General features: G+C 43.9%; 4 protein-coding genes across 11 annotated transcripts; 2 read left to right on the forward strand and 2 right to left on the reverse strand.

The window, feature by feature from the left end:
• Positions 1 to 334: 334 nt before the first annotated feature.
• LOC108109975 (alpha-(1,6)-fucosyltransferase) lies at positions 335 to 3,817 on the reverse strand. Its single transcript, XM_017218796.2, has 4 exons — positions 3,093 to 3,817; positions 2,029 to 2,581; positions 1,546 to 1,970; positions 335 to 1,468 (listed from the first exon to the last, which is right to left on the reverse strand). The coding sequence occupies exons 1-4, from the start codon at positions 3,335 to 3,337 to the stop codon at positions 829 to 831; spliced, it is 1,863 nt and encodes a 620-aa protein (XP_017074285.1). The 5' UTR covers positions 3,338 to 3,817; the 3' UTR covers positions 335 to 828.
• Positions 3,818 to 4,341: 524 nt separating this feature from the next.
• LOC108109976 lies at positions 4,342 to 8,979 on the reverse strand. 5 transcript variants are annotated; one of them, XM_017218800.2, is made up of 3 exons: positions 8,565 to 8,979; positions 6,869 to 7,895; positions 4,342 to 6,483 (listed from the first exon to the last, which is right to left on the reverse strand). In XM_017218800.2, exons 2-3 carry the CDS (start codon positions 7,665 to 7,667, stop codon positions 5,639 to 5,641), a joined length of 1,644 nt encoding a protein of 547 aa, XP_017074289.1. In that variant the 5' UTR covers positions 7,668 to 7,895; positions 8,565 to 8,979; the 3' UTR covers positions 4,342 to 5,638. The 5 variants fall into 5 exon arrangements, with proteins under 5 accessions (XP_017074289.1, XP_017074288.1, XP_017074287.1 ...); XM_017218799.2 differs by having other exon boundaries at positions 6,869 to 7,898; XM_017218798.2 differs by having other exon boundaries at positions 8,482 to 8,979.
• Positions 8,980 to 11,207: 2,228 nt separating this feature from the next.
• Positions 11,208 to 14,113, forward strand: LOC108109985 (thioredoxin domain-containing protein 5 homolog). Its single transcript, XM_017218819.1, has 3 exons — positions 11,208 to 11,476; positions 12,577 to 12,979; positions 13,043 to 14,113. Exons 1-3 carry the CDS (start codon positions 11,274 to 11,276, stop codon positions 13,697 to 13,699), a joined length of 1,263 nt encoding a protein of 420 aa, XP_017074308.1. The 5' UTR covers positions 11,208 to 11,273; the 3' UTR covers positions 13,700 to 14,113.
• Positions 14,114 to 14,687: 574 nt separating this feature from the next.
• On the forward strand, positions 14,688 to 17,591 carry LOC108109984 (BTB/POZ domain-containing protein 17). Of its 4 annotated transcripts, none has more exons than XM_017218817.1 (5): positions 14,688 to 14,717; positions 14,887 to 15,343; positions 15,440 to 16,424; positions 16,489 to 16,646; positions 16,846 to 17,591. In XM_017218817.1, exons 2-5 carry the CDS (start codon positions 15,002 to 15,004, stop codon positions 17,098 to 17,100), a joined length of 1,740 nt encoding a protein of 579 aa, XP_017074306.1. In that variant the 5' UTR covers positions 14,688 to 14,717; positions 14,887 to 15,001; the 3' UTR covers positions 17,101 to 17,591. The 4 variants fall into 4 exon arrangements, with proteins under 4 accessions (XP_017074306.1, XP_041674786.1, XP_017074305.1 ...); XM_041818852.1 differs by lacking the exon at positions 16,846 to 17,591 and adding an exon at positions 16,709 to 16,802 and having other exon boundaries at positions 14,689 to 14,819; XM_017218816.2 differs by having other exon boundaries at positions 14,690 to 14,819.
• Positions 17,592 to 17,601: the final 10 nt, after the last annotated feature.

A 17,601-nucleotide genomic window follows, 5' to 3' on the forward strand; every position in this document is an offset into this window, starting at 1 on the left:
CCTATGTATACATGGAGATACTACGCTAACTAGGCTAAAATCTGTCTACTTTGCAACCATAAGGATAGATCGGCTGGAGGATAGGCTGTGATCACTCCCAGTTCCAGTCAATCGGCAATGGATACCAGGAACTTCTCCTCTACTTCTGTTTTTCTCGTTTTTTGGACTGCTGCCACTTTGGACTCATGGAGCACCGACATGGGGATACTGCTGGGATCATCATCAATCCCATGAGTCTTTGAGCTTCAAATTTAATATCCATTATAAAAATAAAACGACACCTTTCTTTTTAAAACATTACTATTTATTTATTTTACTATTTACGCTTGAGTTTAATCAGATTTAGTTTTGTTTTCTTTTCAACTATTTTACAGGTGATAGACTATATTGCGCTTAGTGATCCTACATGCACTCCTATATCTAATTTATTTATATATATGTATATATATATATATATATATATTATATATTTGTTTCTAATTTATTTCCTTGTCAACATAATTTCTTCGGCTTTAGACTTACTAATTAATAAAAGACTTGTACAAATGCAGAATTATGAATCAGATTCGGTATCGGAATCAGAAAGTAAAAGTGCTTAGACGAAAACACAAAGAAATTGTCACAAGAAGCACAGGGCTTGGTTAAAAAAATTACAGAAAGCGAGCGAGATTTCATTTGAGATTCTGAACATTCGATAGATTCTGGAGATGCTGATCCGAGCCGAATCGAACTGCACCATGAAAATTCCAGGTGGAATGCGGCAGAAATGATTCACAGATCAATCAACAACATGGCCAAGGGGACGGTTTATGTATCCGCGCCAACCAACTAAACGCCCGGATACAGTGGCAGCTTGGCGGTATCCACTTTCTCCTCCACCTTAAACGAGGGGAACAGTCCGCCCTGATTGGTGCGTGTGTTCTTACCCTTGGAGTTGCCATCCCAGTGGTTGCCAGCCACCGAGACGAGATCACCGACCCGCAGCTGCAGATCCTCATGGGTGCGAGGCTTGTGCGCTATGACGACCCGGCGATTGTGCGCATTCTGACCGCCATAGTAGTAGATGTCGTCCAGCGACTTAAACCGATGCGCTGCATCCGGATAAAGCGTCTGCATGATCTCATAGGCCACGCGACACACTTGCGACGAAAACGTGCACACCAAGTGATCGGACATGGACAGTAAATGGATATCGAGTATAATACCATTCAGTGCCGTGTCCGTGTATCTTGTAGATACGGACGCCATTCGTGCAACTTCCGGATCACCGATGATCTGGTATTGCGGATACTTCCTGCGCGCTTCCTCAATAACCTGAGCATCGTCAGAAGCGAGGAAAATACGTCGCGCCACAGTGCTGCCATTGACCTCCAGCGTGCGATAGTAGTCCTCCACATGAGTCATATACTCCTCCACACTGTGGCAGGCCGCTTCAGTGCCCACCTTGTCAGTACGACGAACATGGACCCTACAAAAGGAAAGAAGAAATTTTTAGGGTCCACTCCCTGAATTTCTGCAAGGAATGCAAACTCACGACTAACTTACCCAACAATGGGACGTTCCCATCCCAAGTTTCGCATGCCAGCGGTGAGGAAATCTCTCGTCGTCGTCTGTGGTCGCAACAAATACTTAAGAAACTGCCCCACCCACCAAACGATGGGGTCTCCATGCAGACGCTTCAGGCGCGGCGCCAGATCCTCAGGAACGGCAAGCGGCAGGTACGGTGGTCTCGGCATCAGCGAGTCAATGATGGGCAACACCAAGACTTGAGTGTTGGGCTTGCCTGGCCAATTATATGTATTGGCGGTGCCCGCATCGTGGCAGCTGTTGGACACCGGTTGGAATACCTCCTCCCAACCTCCTTTGTGATATCTCCAGCCACGAGATTTAAGGATAAGCGTTCGCTCCGTGGCATAGGCCACTATAAAGCAATACACGACGTGATGTAGTTGACAGCCGTAGCCACAGCCCTGGGAATTTAGTAATTATGAGTTAGACAAGATCAAAATCATAGTAAGTAAAACGCACCTTATTGAGCTTGCAGACCAGCTTGCGAGCGTTTTGACAGTCACTGGGATTCTGCAGATGGTGCAAACGCCGCTGCACCAAATCACTAAGCTCACGCGCCTCCTTGTGGCGCCAGGTCTCGTAGCCATCGGACTGACGCAGCCTCTCCATGTCACTGAGCAGCGAACGCTTGTGCTCGGCGCCCTGAAGCAGCACCTGATTTATGGACTCCTCCAGATCGGCATTCGCATGACCGGCGGCCACTGCCTTACGCACCTTTCCCAGCTCACTGCTGAAGAAATTCCAGATCTCTCCTATATTCGTCTGGATGCGTCGGCGTGTGAACTCGTATTCCAGGCTGGGCTCGAATTCGCCATGATCGGGCCCACCTGCATCAAGGAGATCATTGGGCGCTGCCTCGGCAACATTATTCCAACCGCGCAGATCAGCGGGCGCTGATTCGAACATGGGTTCTGGTTCCGGACCGGCGACCTCAGCTGCCAGCTTTGGATTCAATGCATCGTTCTCCAGCCTTTGTACCAGTTTCAGTGCACTTTGCTTGTCCAGCTGGTCACTGAAAGAAAGTGAGGTTGGGGGATTTGGTCAGTAAAGCAGCTTATCGCGTGTAATTCCGTCGACGTGCCACGCATAATTAGTCACGCAGCTGACAAATCAGCAATACGGTGACCATTATTATGGTGGACCAGGAAATTATACAAAATGTCTAGTTCACATATAGGTATTTAAATAAAAAGAAATATTTTCGAAAGGAACTTGTAGTTAAAACTGATGAAAATTAGGCACAAACTTGTATCATATCTATCAATACCATGGTTATTAACTACGAAGGTTACTATATATCTTTTTAATCCTGTTCTGCTATAAATATTTTGCAGTTACTTAAATATTGCAATCATTGTGTACTCATAGTGCACATATGTAAAACCCTTTGTTTAGTTAGTACAAGTGTTTAAGAAGTACAAAAAACAATTAATTATTTGCAATGAACTCATTTCCTTGAAGTGTCGCACACCTTTTGTGCTATTGTAATATCTTCTATTGAATTCTCAGCTGGGTCCACCTACCTCATCAGCTCGTCAATAAGCTGTTTGAGCTCCTCGTTGCGCTGGCGCGTGTGCTCCAGCATTTGGAGCGCCTGTGAGATTCGGCGTGCATTAAGCTCACTTTCCCCGGCAGCCTGTGATCCTTGCGTATTGGTCAATTTCACCACAAAGACATAGACCAATCCAACCCATGCCAGGACGAAAATGATGAGGGCACGGGCCCAGGAGTTGGCCGAAGCACCGAAAAGCTGACGAATCAACAGCATGTCGTTGTCTCCACTCCTCCTCCTTTTGATTCTGCCCACCTCCGGTTGCCGGGATCAAAATCGATCTATCACAGGGTCAAGTAAAAGAGCTCCCAACGAGGACGACTCCGGAAATGGTCTCTATGTGGACTTCGATTCGTTGGTTTTTCGATCCCGGCGCATAGTCACTGCTTCACTGATCTAATCCCAATTAACTTCGATCTGGCCAACGACCATAGCGATCTAATGACATGGTCGGAGAGCAGGGGTGGGGAGTAGGGCTTCGCTTTAATTTATGTTTTTGTTGTATGGGGCGATTGCAAATATCACGCTGCTCACTGAAGTCCAAAATGAAACTCTGAATGGAGGAGGAGGTGGAGGAGGATAGTCGTGGCACAGTCAAATTAGGTGCGAAATTATTCTGTTCTATATGTTTCCGTCCTGTTCTGGGAACACTGTTTTGATTAGTGCTGATGTTAAGCCAATCGATGACAGCGGCGACAGTATCGTTTGTCTAGGCTCCACATGCTATCGATATATTTTTTTGTATTCTGTATTTATCAAAATTCTATTATTTGATTTGTAAAATATGTGTTTTTACATACCATTAAATTAATTTTGTGATGTATTCTATCAATTTAATTAGTTCCTTAGACTTCAAGTTCTATCGTGAGTTTATTCAAATTCTAAGTTCATTAGAGAAAAGATAAAGCAATAGGAAATTTAAAAACAAAAAATATAAATATTCAAGAATTCTAGTAAATCGTTTACGAGTGTTCTTTCATTTCGAATATAATTTAAAATAATATTCAGTGACAAACTATCGTTTTACGAAGCATTTTAATATACTCACCTCTAGATAAGAAGTTACCAGACGTTGCCATATTTTGAAATGCTGTTATCAGCGATAAGTTGATGACTACAACGATAACGATTACCACAGGCTCAATAACGTAATGCCTATTCAAACACTGTTTGAAAATCTTATTGAAGCGATCCAACAATTCAAGATGTTTCGGTGATGGTTTCAGTTTTATGCCGTGTTCTCTTAATATTTCACATTTTATTTGGACTTATGCTACTAATAATAAAAATGATTATAATTTTGAGATGTTTTTTTAGTTCCGGCAGATCTGCGGATTGTATGGGTCGTGGGTATCGGGGAACCACCCGTTATCAGCAACCCAAACCATCCGGAGATCGACCGACCTGCGCCGGGTGCAATTAAGATGCAGTTTTTTTATGTTCGCTTCCGTTTCTTTTTTCGTGAAAATTAAATGAAAAATGATTATCGTATAAATTATAAAAAATTCAGTATATGTAAAGTTAAAAAAAAAGTTGTACACATAAAGTATTATAAATTATATTATTATAATTACGACCACAAAAATTTCTTAGTGTTGAAATGAGTTTTGTTTTGTTTCTTCCGAGTGTGTGGGGGTGTTCTGTGTGTGTGCGGCGTATCTTGTGTTTGTGAGAAAGAGAGCGCGAATTGTTGCGGGGTTGAAGGTCGAGGGGGTGGAGGTCGTGGTGGGGGCTTGGTTTATGCGACAAGTTTTGATTTATTATTAAATTTAAATACTTATGTATATAAATTACGTTTCTGTTTTATTATAATTATTGTTTTTCTTCCATCTTAATCATTTTGTTTTGTTTTCATCTTTTTTTTGTTTTTGTATGTAGTGGGCAACTGCGGCATTTGTAAATTTCTTTATATTTAAATGTTCCTTTTGACTGTGTAAAAATATCGATTTTAATCTGATCTTGTTTTATAGTTACTATTCATGTATGCATTTGCTTTTCGTTTCAATTATAATATTACGTTAACGCTGCATTCTGAACTCTCTTTTACTGATGCTGCTGCTGCTTGTTCTTCGGATTCTTGATCGGATTCTTCTTGGCGCACTTCTTATGCTATTGAAATGTTTTTTGTGGTTCTGCTTTCTGGATCGGGATCTTATATTCCGCTCTGATCTGATCGGTTATGTTATGTTACGTCGGGCTGTGTGTGTGTCGTATGGTGTTGTGTCTTGTGTGTTTGTATGAGAGTGGAGTGTGTGTTGGGTGTGTTGCTTCTCGTTATATGTTGTATATATATATATAATATATTATATGTATGTATAATTAGTTGCTTAATAGTAGAATTTCTTGAATGTTGTTGTGGTAAAGTGTAGGTAATGTTGCTCTATGTCTCTATGTCGACTCAACTGCACTACATACATATGTCTTTCCACCAGATACGTGGCGAGCCGAACCGAACCGATCCCCGTTTCTGCATCCGCATCCGTATCCGTATCCGTATTTCGTATCCTCACCTCCGCCTCATTCGCTGCGCAGCTTCTTTAGCTCCGGTGATTTCTCCCCCACGTTTACATCTACACCACCTGCGTTATTCAGCTCCATCTCGCAGTGCAGGGCAGTGCGCTTCTGTCCAATAGCTGGCGCTGAATCTGCGACCTCTGACGCTACCGGCGAAACGACATCTCCCGCTTTGTTCGCCGCCAGCTGCTGCAGTTTACTGTCCTTCACAATACCGTTGCTGCTATTGCTCTCATCAGCCTCTAGCTCCGCTTCATTTGTATCCTCCTCGTCGAGCTCATCCTCTTCCTCGTCCTCCACCTCATCCTCATCTTCATCACCCAAGACGCCGTTGCCATTTCCATTCCCATTGGCAGCATTCGCTTTGCTGGCTGGCTGTGGTGCTGCTGTGACCGCTTCATCCACTGTTGATGTCACCTGACCGTTGTTGGTGATCGGCTTGTTAGTTTTGTGGGGCTGGCTCGGCGACTGCGTCTGATTCTGGGTCGAGGGCTGTGTCGGAGTCAAAATAGTCAGGTTGTTGGTTTTGGGCGGCGCCTCCTGATTGCTTTCCGAATCGGAGGCAAGTGGTGTGCCACCTAAACCGATGCCGATGCCGATACCCAAGGCCATGGGCTCACCATCCTCTGTGGATGTGGTGGCCGTTGTCTGTGTTGTGCCATCGTTGTCATCAATGATTGGCTCCTGTGAGGTGGAATCGTTAGACACAAAGTTTGAGTCGCCATCCTGCAGGGCAGCGCCTACCGCAGCTGCGTTGTTCTTGGCATCGCCCGACTGTAGAGGCGTAAGGGCAGCCGGGTTGGTGTTCTCGTTCTCTGGCTCCGATTCTGTAGCAGTGTTTCGACCGCCTGCGGATAGAAAGTATCAGTTAAAGTACCAATTGTCAATATGTTTACTTGGTAAGCCGCGGTCAGAATAATAACAAGAAATAATAGACATTTTGGATGCCAACGGAATTATAAGAGGTCTAATTACCTTTGCTAAGTTGCTAAATATTATAAACCTATAAAAATCAATCCTGTGGATATGTAATTTCACTTTTTTATTTTAAGTAAAAGCTGAAGTGACGTGAAAGCAATTGAAGAAACTCAAATAGTTTAGCATAAACATAAATAAAAGTAATAGGAGCCAATCTCGTATTTCAGTTGGAATCCAAATGAAATAAGCCGAATAAACATTTTGATTTCTGAATTCTATTCTAACCGCAGCTGGCGTATTATATTAATGCCTTACCTGCGCCTTGGCTCTCATCATCTAGATCCACGGCCACACCATCGTTGGTGTCGTCGCCGTCAAGCACCTTGCTGCTGGTGCCATTTGTGCTGAGTGAGCCGGTGCCAGTGGCGGCTGCTCCGGATCCCGGCGGCGGCATATCGTCAAGCATCTCAGGACTGAGATCATTGGCCACATAGTGCGACCAAAGGGCCAATTCTACGCGATGCGGCGACCAATGCGGCGTATCACCGCCCACCTCTGCATTGAGGCGCTCTACGGTGGCCTGAATGTGATTGACGAAGTTGAGGTACTCCTTGGTGGTGTAATCGATGCCCTCGATCTCTGGTATAGCCATCAGGCACTCGTCGGCCATAAATGGTGCCGAATCGGGGGCGGCAGCCGCCAGCAGGGCACTGGCCATTGTGGTGCCGACACCCTTGAGGTTCGATAAAGCTGTGATCGCCTGCTCCAGATTGGGAAGCTTGCGGAAGGCCTTCTTCGTCTCCTGGATAACGGCACGTGGTGTGTTGACCTTGACCAGGTATGATAGCTGCGGATAGAACTTGCCGCGCGACTGCTTCCACTTCATCGACTGAACGAGTTCATCGTAAACCATATGCGCATCCTTGCCGCGCGCCTTGATCAATTTGGGTAATTCATTCTGATACCACTGGTCCAGACGAATCAGCTCCTGCGGCTTCTTGCAGCGCTTCTCTGCCTTCAGCTTAAGAACCTGGGGATACAGCTGGTAGCAGTACTCAAATTGTGTTGTGCTCCCGTTCTCAAAGAACGAGACCGTCGCCTTGCCGTTGGACATCTTCTACGGTTGTGTCGTTGTCGCCTGCTAATGTTTGGTGGTATCTTCGTATCGTGGTATCTTCTTGGGGCCCAGGACGTTTGTTGCTCCGCAAGTGCCCGGCTGGCTGGCTATATATATATTATACGTTTTCGTGCGTGCTATATATAAGCCAATCTTATGCTGACTGTTTTGCCGCCTGCTTTATCCTGCTTATCCTGTCCGTTCCGAGCTGCTCCTGTCAATGTACTGCTATTCGATAGTTGAAAGTCCCGGCGAGGAAGAAGAGAGCAAGTCAGTGAGAGAGAGAGAGACAGGGAAAGAAGAAGAGGTGGCAAAGGAGAGAGGAAGAAAAGAGAAGAGAAGAGGCACACAATTAGGTTTACAGTTACGATTACATATGCAAGGGGGATCGGGATCGAGGGGTACTTCGATTGATTACTGTTAATGCTGCTGCTGTGCCGACTCTGTTGTTTGTTGTATTTACTCAATCCGATAATCGCTCACTATTTGCCAAAAATCTGCTCGCTTCGTCCGCCGTGTGCACAACACACAAATCGAATTTTTACAGTGTCGTCGTCGGGTTCTTTTTGGTCCGCCACACAACGCGCACACTAGCACAAACTGACAGCACAAACACACACACACTGGCAAACATACTCTCTCGCACACCCAAAGAGAGTCAGGCGGACACACACACAAGCAAAAACACACGCTTACACTTATATACAGAGGCAACAGCAGCAGAAAATTTCTTTTTCATCTAGGTTTTCGAAAAAATACGAACGCGAGCATTAAATAAACGAATGGTATTTTTTTGTTTTTTGTTTCGTACCTCTTGTCTTTTTGGCAAACGCTGAGAACAGCTTTTCATTAGCGTACTGCACGCACACAGATGAGTGGGTGAACAACAAATACCTTTTAGTTAGTCGCCGCCAGTCTTCCTTTCCGTCCACATCCAAACAACTACTCCAATGCTTTGCTTTTGCTTTGCTGTTTTTCTGTGTTGCCTCTGCTTTGCTTCGCTTCGCCTGTGTGCTTCGTGCTGTGCTGAGCTTCTTCTTCTTCTTCTGTTTCTGCTTCTGCCTCTGCTTTCTGCCTACAGGGGCGTCGTTACCAACCAATACAAAAAAGGGGTTACGAGCGGTGTTCACTGGTGTTACTACCAAAAGAGCACGCCACAAAAAACAAAAAAGTAAAAAAGGATCGGATGCGATGCAGCTGTGCGATGTACGCTCTGCGCTGTTAACTCGTGTGACGGGAATTGGGAATACGGGAATAAGAATATGGGAATGACGAACCGGGAACAGGAGTTGTCGCTCTATCTCGCCCGCACTCGCTGCCCGAATGTATCTGTATCTCTCTGGCACCCCTCAGCGTTCCAATTTGCCGGCGACGTCCGTGCGCGCTGCCGCCGCTCTGCCATCGTCTCTGCTACTGCGTTTATGCGCAGTCAGCCATTTCATGAAAACCTGTCTAAGCCAGGCATAAACATAACATATATACTTAAATATCAACACACTACCGATAAAATTAAATGGTAAATGTGCGATATATACCACACCATTAATGAATTGAAATACATCAAATGCATTTTTCTATGCATAAATAGGAAACTCGATTTTTAAACTAGTGTCATACAAGGAAAATCTTAATTTCTCGTTTCCGAAATTCAAGATATTCATAGTGTAAACACGGTTTCTCTGCTTGTTCGCTGCTTTTGTTGTGCCAGTTGCCAGCGGCAGCGGCGTCGTTGTGCCATTATTCATGAGGGGGTGCGTCAGGTTTGGTGAATTTTTCAGTCTTGTTTGTGCAAAGCGAAATTATTTATGGCTTAGCACGAACATCGATAGAAATGCATATGTTGTCGGTTTGTTAAGAACTGCCCTGAAATGCAGTTAGGTGCATATAATTTGTATTTTAGAATATATAATAAATTTATCAATCAGCTGTTTGAGAACTACAGAATTCTCAGGCTAATGGGGGAAAACTATTATTTATTAAACTTTATTTATTATTTTGTTCATGCTCATGGCTAAAACTTGAATAGCCTAAGTTGACAACAATAATATTTACAAATATGGTCTTCAATATAAAAAAATCGTTAAATCGTTAATTTAGTTAAAAACGGTCACTTTAATACTCGAAATTAGTTTCGATTATTTTCAACATTCTGGTTTTAGCAGTAATGTATTTTCGAACAGCTGCTAGCTCAGGAATCGTATATACACATGCGATACGATACCCAAAGTTTACGCTGTGCGCTCGAGCAGCAACTTGATATTTAAAAACCCTACTTAACAGTCGACTCAAGTTCGATCCCCCCCCAGGTACGCTCCTCAGTTCACCTATCGCTCGGTTGCCTCTGCCGCCATCATTCGCTGTTGCCGTTTTTACCCTATTCGTCGTCGTTGAACAACGAGCAACATAGCAGCTGCAATTTAGCTGTTTCTGTTTCTGCCTTTTCTGTGCCTGACATTCGCTCATTATACCCTGGCAGAAGGTATTATCATTTGTTTCAGATCTGGCTTAATCCCGACGTGAAAGGCCAAAAACGTAATAGTTAGTAAGATCAGCAGAAAATATTTTTTTAACTTCTTCATTTATGATCCTTTTATTCTCCGCAATTACGATTTAAGTATGAGAGCGGAACAAGATCATTCTAAGGACCCTAGGTACTCTAAAAATAACCTAATTAATTAAATATTTTGTAGGGCATTAAAGCGTCAGCTTGTCGAATTGGCTTCCCTTCTAGTTTTGCCCTGCTGCTCTCTCATACACACACACTTGCACGCATGCAATGTGCGACGCGGCGATATGCGTGCGATATATCGCAGCAATACTCGATGCGGACGCCCATCTGTTTTGCGGCGTTTTCCCGCTTTCCCTGTTGCAAAACTTGTTTTTCAAATTACAAATCCTAGTGTATTTCAAAATTGAAAATGATTAATTTTCAAAATTCCCGCTGGAGAGCGACATTCGAAGTGGTTGAATTTGAATTCTCTCTTCGTCATGGCGTATGTATTAATCATTCGGTATACAAGCAACTTTTCGGCACACCCCTCTCCTAAATTAACTACGTCTCTGTGTGTGCGATTCGTTGGTTTTTGTGTTTTGCCATTTTCGCTGTTTACGCACCAATACACTCAAATAACTAGTGTTGTTACAGGGATGCCATATCAATGAGTATTGCTTTTATTTTATTAGCGGTGCCAGAGTGCTGAGGAATCAGAATTTTTGAATGATAATAAAAGTAGTTTTGTTTCTATTCTTCTTAAAGCATTCTAATCATTTTTCGTATTATTTACAACATATTTAATGTATTATATTTAATAATATTTTGGCTTTGTATCGATTAACTAAAATTGGGAAGACGTCACGAATTCTTAAATAATTAAAAATATACATAAACATAGATATCCCATTTCCCTCCCCCTAAAATTTAAATATCCGTTTTAATATTGTTGGCTATATCGTTTAAAATAAAATAGGCTTATACAATCGATGATCAGCTGGCTGTGCGCTATCGATTGTCGTTTGTGGCAGCTCTAGTCAGTCATCGAAATTTTATTTTGTATCTGGACGTGGTCCCCCAGCAGTTAGATCTCTCAAAACGATTCGTCCATCATGTTCGCCAGGTCCATCTTATCCGTTGCTGTGTGCGGCCTACTGCTGTCACCCCTCCTGCCCTTCATCCGTGCTGCTCAGGAGGAAGACGCCTCCTCCACCGGCAAACAGGCGGAAAAGCAGTTCGCTGTGGAGCTGGACCCAGAATCCTTTGATAAAGCGATTGCCGGTGGCAATGTCTTCGTCAAGTTCTTTGCGCCTTGGTAAGTTGCAATTCGTTTCGGTTCCCTTCACATTCTCCCTTGTTCATCGAAAGAAAACTGCGTCCCAAATTGGCCAACTTTTGCCGGCGAATCGCAGCGGTCCACATAGGCCGTTTATTTTATGTGACCAAGCCACGCACACATTAATATCAAAGGTGTTTCTGTTTTCACTATCACCCATTTTTCACGATTTCGATTTTACTAACTTCCATGTAATTATAATCAAAAAGTTTTAAACTTATGATTACGATCGTTTGACCAGTTCATTTTTCCAATCTAAGTAAAACCTGCCAAAAATTAATTTTAATAATATTGTACTATTATTATTTAACTACAAATTATTAAATATGTTGGCAATATGAATCATTTCATAAGCTAACCAATGTTAAAAGTGATTTATCAATATTTTATTTTTCAACTTATGACCTGAAACCGAATTGAAATACAATTTTTATAAATCCGAGAAAGCAGAAATCGGAACACTTCTTTATGTTATTAGGCAGACATAGATTTGCGTACATGGGCGCCTTTTTGTATACCTATTTTTGGAAATTAAAAAAATACCTGAATATCTTGGTTATCATAAATTTGTGACCCCCAAATTTGGTCAAGAAAGCGAAGATCCGTGGAACTGAAGATTCGTCATGTCTTCCAAACGAATCGCACGTTCTCCGATAAGACGATCAAAGGGGCTTTGTTGCCCCTTGATTGACAAACTAAATACTCAAGATTTTGACCACTATTATAGTTTTCGTAGCCCTCGGCTACCAGGTCTTATCAAAAGCCATCGGTGTTGTCTATGAGCTAATTTGATTAGCTTCAATTATGTTGCTAGGAAGTACTTTACGATTACGCGGGGGAGTTTGAGGAAACTCAAAATGCGATTCGGCGCTTGCCCCACAGATGATAAACTCTTTGTTCGGGACAAAGCGCACAAAAGTCTTATCGCAGTTCATTGTTTTGTATTCCTTTGTATAGGGGAAACAATTTGATTTGACCGATTTATACTCCTATTTCAAAATCAATTTAATTTTAAGAGATTAGGGGTTTAATACAACTTTTCAATAATAAATACTGAAACAAAACCTTACTTCTTGCAGGTGCGGTCATTGCAAGCGTTTGCAGCCGCTGTGGGAACAGCTGGCCGAGATCATGAACATTGATGAGCCCAAGGTGATCATTGCCAAAGTAGACTGCACTAAACACCAGGCTCTGTGCGCCACCCATCAGGTGACTGGTTATCCCACGCTGCGTCTCTTTAAGGTGGGTGAACAGGAATCGATCAAGTTCAAGGGCACTCGGGATTTGCCCGCTATCACCGATTTCATTAACCAAGAACTGAGCACACCCGCCGAGGGGGATCTGGGTGAGGTGAAACGTGTGGAGGTCGAGAACGTTAATATTGGTAAGGTAGTGGACCTCACCGAGGAAACCTTTGCCAAGCACGTGTCCAGCGGCAATCACTTTGTCAAGTTCTTTGCGCCTTGGTGCAGTCATTGTCAGGTGAGCTTTTGCAATATTCCTCCTCAATTAATATGCTAAACGGTGCATTATTTGCATTAACAGCGTTTGGCGCCTACCTGGGAGGATCTGGCTAAGGAGCTGATAAAGGAGCCCGCCGTAACGATCTCGAAAATCGACTGCACCCAGTACCGTTCCATTTGCCAAGACTTCGAGGTCAAGGGTTATCCCACTCTTCTTTGGATCGAGGATGGTAAGAAGATTGAAAAGTACTCGGGATCTCGTGACCTGACCACATTAAAGACCTATGTGGAGAAGATGGTTGGCGTGCCGCTGGAGAAGACTGAAGGCAAGGCCGATAACGAAGAGGTAGCCACCAAGGAGGCTGCTGCCGAGGATGAGGCAGCCAAGAAGCTGATACCACAACAGCTGAGCGGTGAGGAGGAGTTTGAGAAAGTCATTGCCGAGGGCATAACCTTCGTTAAGTTCTATGCACCATGGTGCGGACACTGCCAAAAGCTGCAACCCACATGGGAGCAACTAGCTACAGAGACGCACCAGGTGCAGAGTGATGTGAAGATCGCTAAGGTGGACTGCACGGCGCCGGAGAACAAACAAGTGTGCATTGACCAGCAGGTGGAGGGATATCCGACGCTTTTCCTCTACAAGAATGGTCAGCGCCAGAACGAGTACGAGGGCAGTCGCTCGCTGCCAGAGTTGCAGGCCTACCTCAAGAAGTTCCTTGGACATGATGAGCTCTAGGTCTCCTGCAGAACCACAGGGGTTGAACAGCAGTCGGATGAACAAATAAACGCCCGCCAAATTAATTGTAATCGTAATGTTTTCTCTTCAAAATACCAGCATAAAACCTCTGTGAGGAGTCCGCATTTAAACAATCTACCAACAAAACCTAAAAGACAACGTGCTTGCTGGAATCGATGTCGTTCTTACTTTCCTACGCTGTGTTCATGTTTCGTCCCTGTTAGCTCAGTTTGGTTCCCTTTTTTAATGTTTTTAGTGTTTACTTCAATGGGGCACAGGACGTGCACTAAAAAAGCCATTTAGCGAACTTTATTTCCAATTTTAACATCTTTTTGTGGTCACTAGGCTACTTTTAAGTCATTTATAGGAGAATTTGTCAATACAAAACAAATAAATATCTATTGGAAAACGTGAGTGAATTGTTTAATGTTTTTTTTATTTTCTAGAGGTCTATAGATTTATTTTAAATATTAAAGCACCAGTTTCGTTCTATTGTTTGTGAAGAACCACAATTCGATTTGCAAACAAGAACTAAACTATTTTTTACCCCAATTAATAGAAAATATTAAAAGAAAAATAAGCATTTGCACTTAACACTTAATCAAGAATTTGTGAGTAATTTATACATGCATATTTCAGATGGCATACCAGGGGTACTTATTCTTATAATAATGCTTAAATTAAATAAAAAAGAAAAGACCTTTAGAATTTCTATTTTAAAATCTTGTTTCCCGCGAACATATCCATATACCGATAGTCATGCCGACCAGCTGATTGCGTCTGATAAAAGACATCTGACATCGAAGGGTCCGATAGGTTCTGACAAATAAATAAATAAATACATATGAAATATATTTTTTCCGTGTGACTCAACTTAACCCAAAGTCGATATCACAAGGACGATATCCCAATATAACTGTTTCGATATTTCAAAGGAAAACAATCGATATGAGGAAAACAAAATTTGTTAGAGGCCTATCGAAAAAAACAGCTGTTTACCTGCGGACTCTAACGATAGGTATGTCAATATCAATTCATGGTATCGGAGGAAAGTAATAAAAATATTCTAATCTAATACTGTACTGGAGAATACAAAATACAAAGCTGTTAACTAAAATAAGTAATGTAACTGCCCTTATGTTCTGCAAAAAAACTGGGTCATTATATTTCAATATTGTATATTTCAGACTTTTTGCCATGTCTTTGGCTCATGCTAACGGAGCCGTCCTGTAGAGTGTCCTTGAGCAATTTGCCAGCGTAGAGCAAATCCTGGACCTGGCTCCAGTCGATCTCCGATTCCCGATGAACGCCAACGGTAACGGAGGAGCAGCGCCTGTCTGCGGTGGATTGGGCGGTGCAGGTGGTGCGCACGCAGGAGCTGCTGGCGCAGTTGGTGCTGCTGGTGGAGGTGTTGTCGGCGGTCCTGGAGGCGGAGCAGCTGTTGCGGATCAGGCTGGTGATGCAGCCGGTGGAGCAGCAGGTGGTGGCGCTGGCGATGCAGCTGCTAATCCCCAAGGAAATATTAATGGAATTAGTGCGAGTACATCAGAAAATCCAGCGAACGGAGCCACCTCCAACGAGGATCAGGACGCCAAGCGGCGGAAGTGTCGCGAAGCAGAAGAAGGTCAAGATGGAGCCAGCACGGTGCGTAAAATGGAAATGATATGCAACTCTTATAATGGGGAACATTACAATTTCTGAAGTAAGATCTAATCCTGTTTACATTTTTCCCATCCTTAGATGATCGATGCGAATAGTGTGCTCAATAAGATTGCTAACCTGTACGCTGAACAGCTGATGTCAGATATAGTGCTTCTGGTGGACGGGAAGGAGTATCCTGCGCACCGCGTTATCCTGTGCGCCAGCAGTGACGTCTTTCAGGTGATGTTAATGAATCCAGAGTGGAACGAGTGCAGCAAGCATGTGATTGAACTTCACGAGGAGGCATGCTGCTCGGCGGTGTTTCCGCAGTTCATCAAGTACCTGTACGTGGGCCACATCGAGGTCACGCTGCAGACGGTGATGCCAATGCTCGCGCTGAGTGACAAGTACAATGTACGCGACCTGATCGATCTCTGTGTGGGCTACATGAATAAGCACGTGGCCAAGGCGGCGACCAGCGGTTACCTGGTCTCCTGGCTGCAATATACACTCTCCTTCACGCCCACCCACAACGATCTCACCGAGACGCTGAAGCGGTTTCTCAAATGGAACCTCGAAATGGTGGCCGAGTCGCGAGACTTTGTGGAAATGGACCCGGCCATACTGCAACTGCTGTTGCAGCAAAACGATTTGGTTGTCACCAGCGAGTACAAACTGTTTGCCATCCTGCAGACGTGGCTGCTGCATCGTCGAGAACAGATGGAGGCTGTCGCCAGTGGTAGCTTTATGGAGCTGATCGAACAGACGGTGTCCCACATCCGCTTTGGCATGATGACGCCACGCGAGCTGTCGCATCTGCTGATGGATCCGTTAATCGAGTATCACAAGGAGTTCCTTGTTGAGCGCATTGCCATTGGGATGAGCTATCAATCGGGCCAGGAGGATAGAGTGCGAGAGGTGCGAGCCACCGAATCGGGTGAATTACAATTTACGCCTCGACTCTACTGGAACGACACCTGGAGCGTTGACATAGATGTGCACAACTTTGATGCGATAGAGGATTACAAGAACTATGTGACCTGCTTTTTTTCGCAGCGCCACATCGCCGAGACTGAGGATGACGGTAAGTAGTAGACTGAGAGTTTCGATCGACATTTAGAATATTATTATGTTTTCCTACTTGGCAGATCCTGGGATGACCTGGGAGATAGAGTTTTTCCCGCGAGGCGTTAAGTACAACAAGGCCAAAATGGTATGGGGCGAGGACGTACCAGGCTGCTCTTTAAACACAGTTCGCCTACGGGTTACCTGCAAGCATCAAAACATTGGCGAGGAACGATTCAAGGTGAGTAATGTGTGGCAGTTTGAGTTCATTTAGTGGGATATAAATAATCTGAATCATCTTAGTTTTGTATTAGCTCCATTATCCATTCACAAATTTCAAGGTTTCGGGACGTTAATTTGGAGTTCGTTGTGTTCTTTTAATTTTGTTAAGCGTTTATGGATGGCAATGAATCTCCAACACGTGTAATTTATCTTCCCAGATAGCCGTGCTGATCGTGGGCATGCAGAACCAGATAATGCACATCCGAACGGTGGTGGAGCGCACGGAGTACTTCTCGGATTCGTCGCGCGTTATCAATCTGGACAACCTGCTGCCGTACGAGGAGCTGGAGCACACATCACCGTACTTGAGTCCCCATCTGACGGGCACCGCACGGAATACACTTACCCTGCATGTGGTTATCACGCCGATGGGTTCCCATACATGCCGGGATACGCCGCCGTTTCAGTTTTAAAGACGTTTAACACCGATTTGGTGGGCGCATCTTGACCTCTCTAACTCCGTACTTTCCGGCGCATCCGCAGACATCTCATGCAACCAACCAAACGTATTTTCACTCTTCCATTCATAATTTTGTATGTATGTATGTAAAAAATCGGAAATCCAATGCGACTGCGAAATTCCCTAGGGCTCAATCTATGCGATCCTGACTGGCGGGATGTTTCACCCGTCCGCCGTAAACCCTTCCTGCAATATGTTTTGTTATAAGTTTTTTGTTTTGTATAAGTTAAGCGCACCGAAAGGAGTGAGTTCTTAGGCAGGGCCATAATCACTGATGATTGCGGATCCCATGGATAGCTGATATTGGCCATAATGGACACGACACTCGAGCATGTAAGAGATGGTACCGTATTTACTGTACCAGCATGAATGCCAACTGTATTGAAACTAGACTATGAAAAGGAGATTTTCTAATAAAAGTTGAAATGTAAAGTAAAAAAAAAACCCTACCGAC

The sequence above is a fragment of the Drosophila eugracilis genome, unplaced genomic scaffold (assembly GCF_018153835.1).
Source record: "Drosophila eugracilis isolate 14026-0451.02 unplaced genomic scaffold, ASM1815383v1 contig_394, whole genome shotgun sequence".
Classification (NCBI taxonomy): domain Eukaryota; kingdom Metazoa; phylum Arthropoda; class Insecta; order Diptera; family Drosophilidae; genus Drosophila; species Drosophila eugracilis.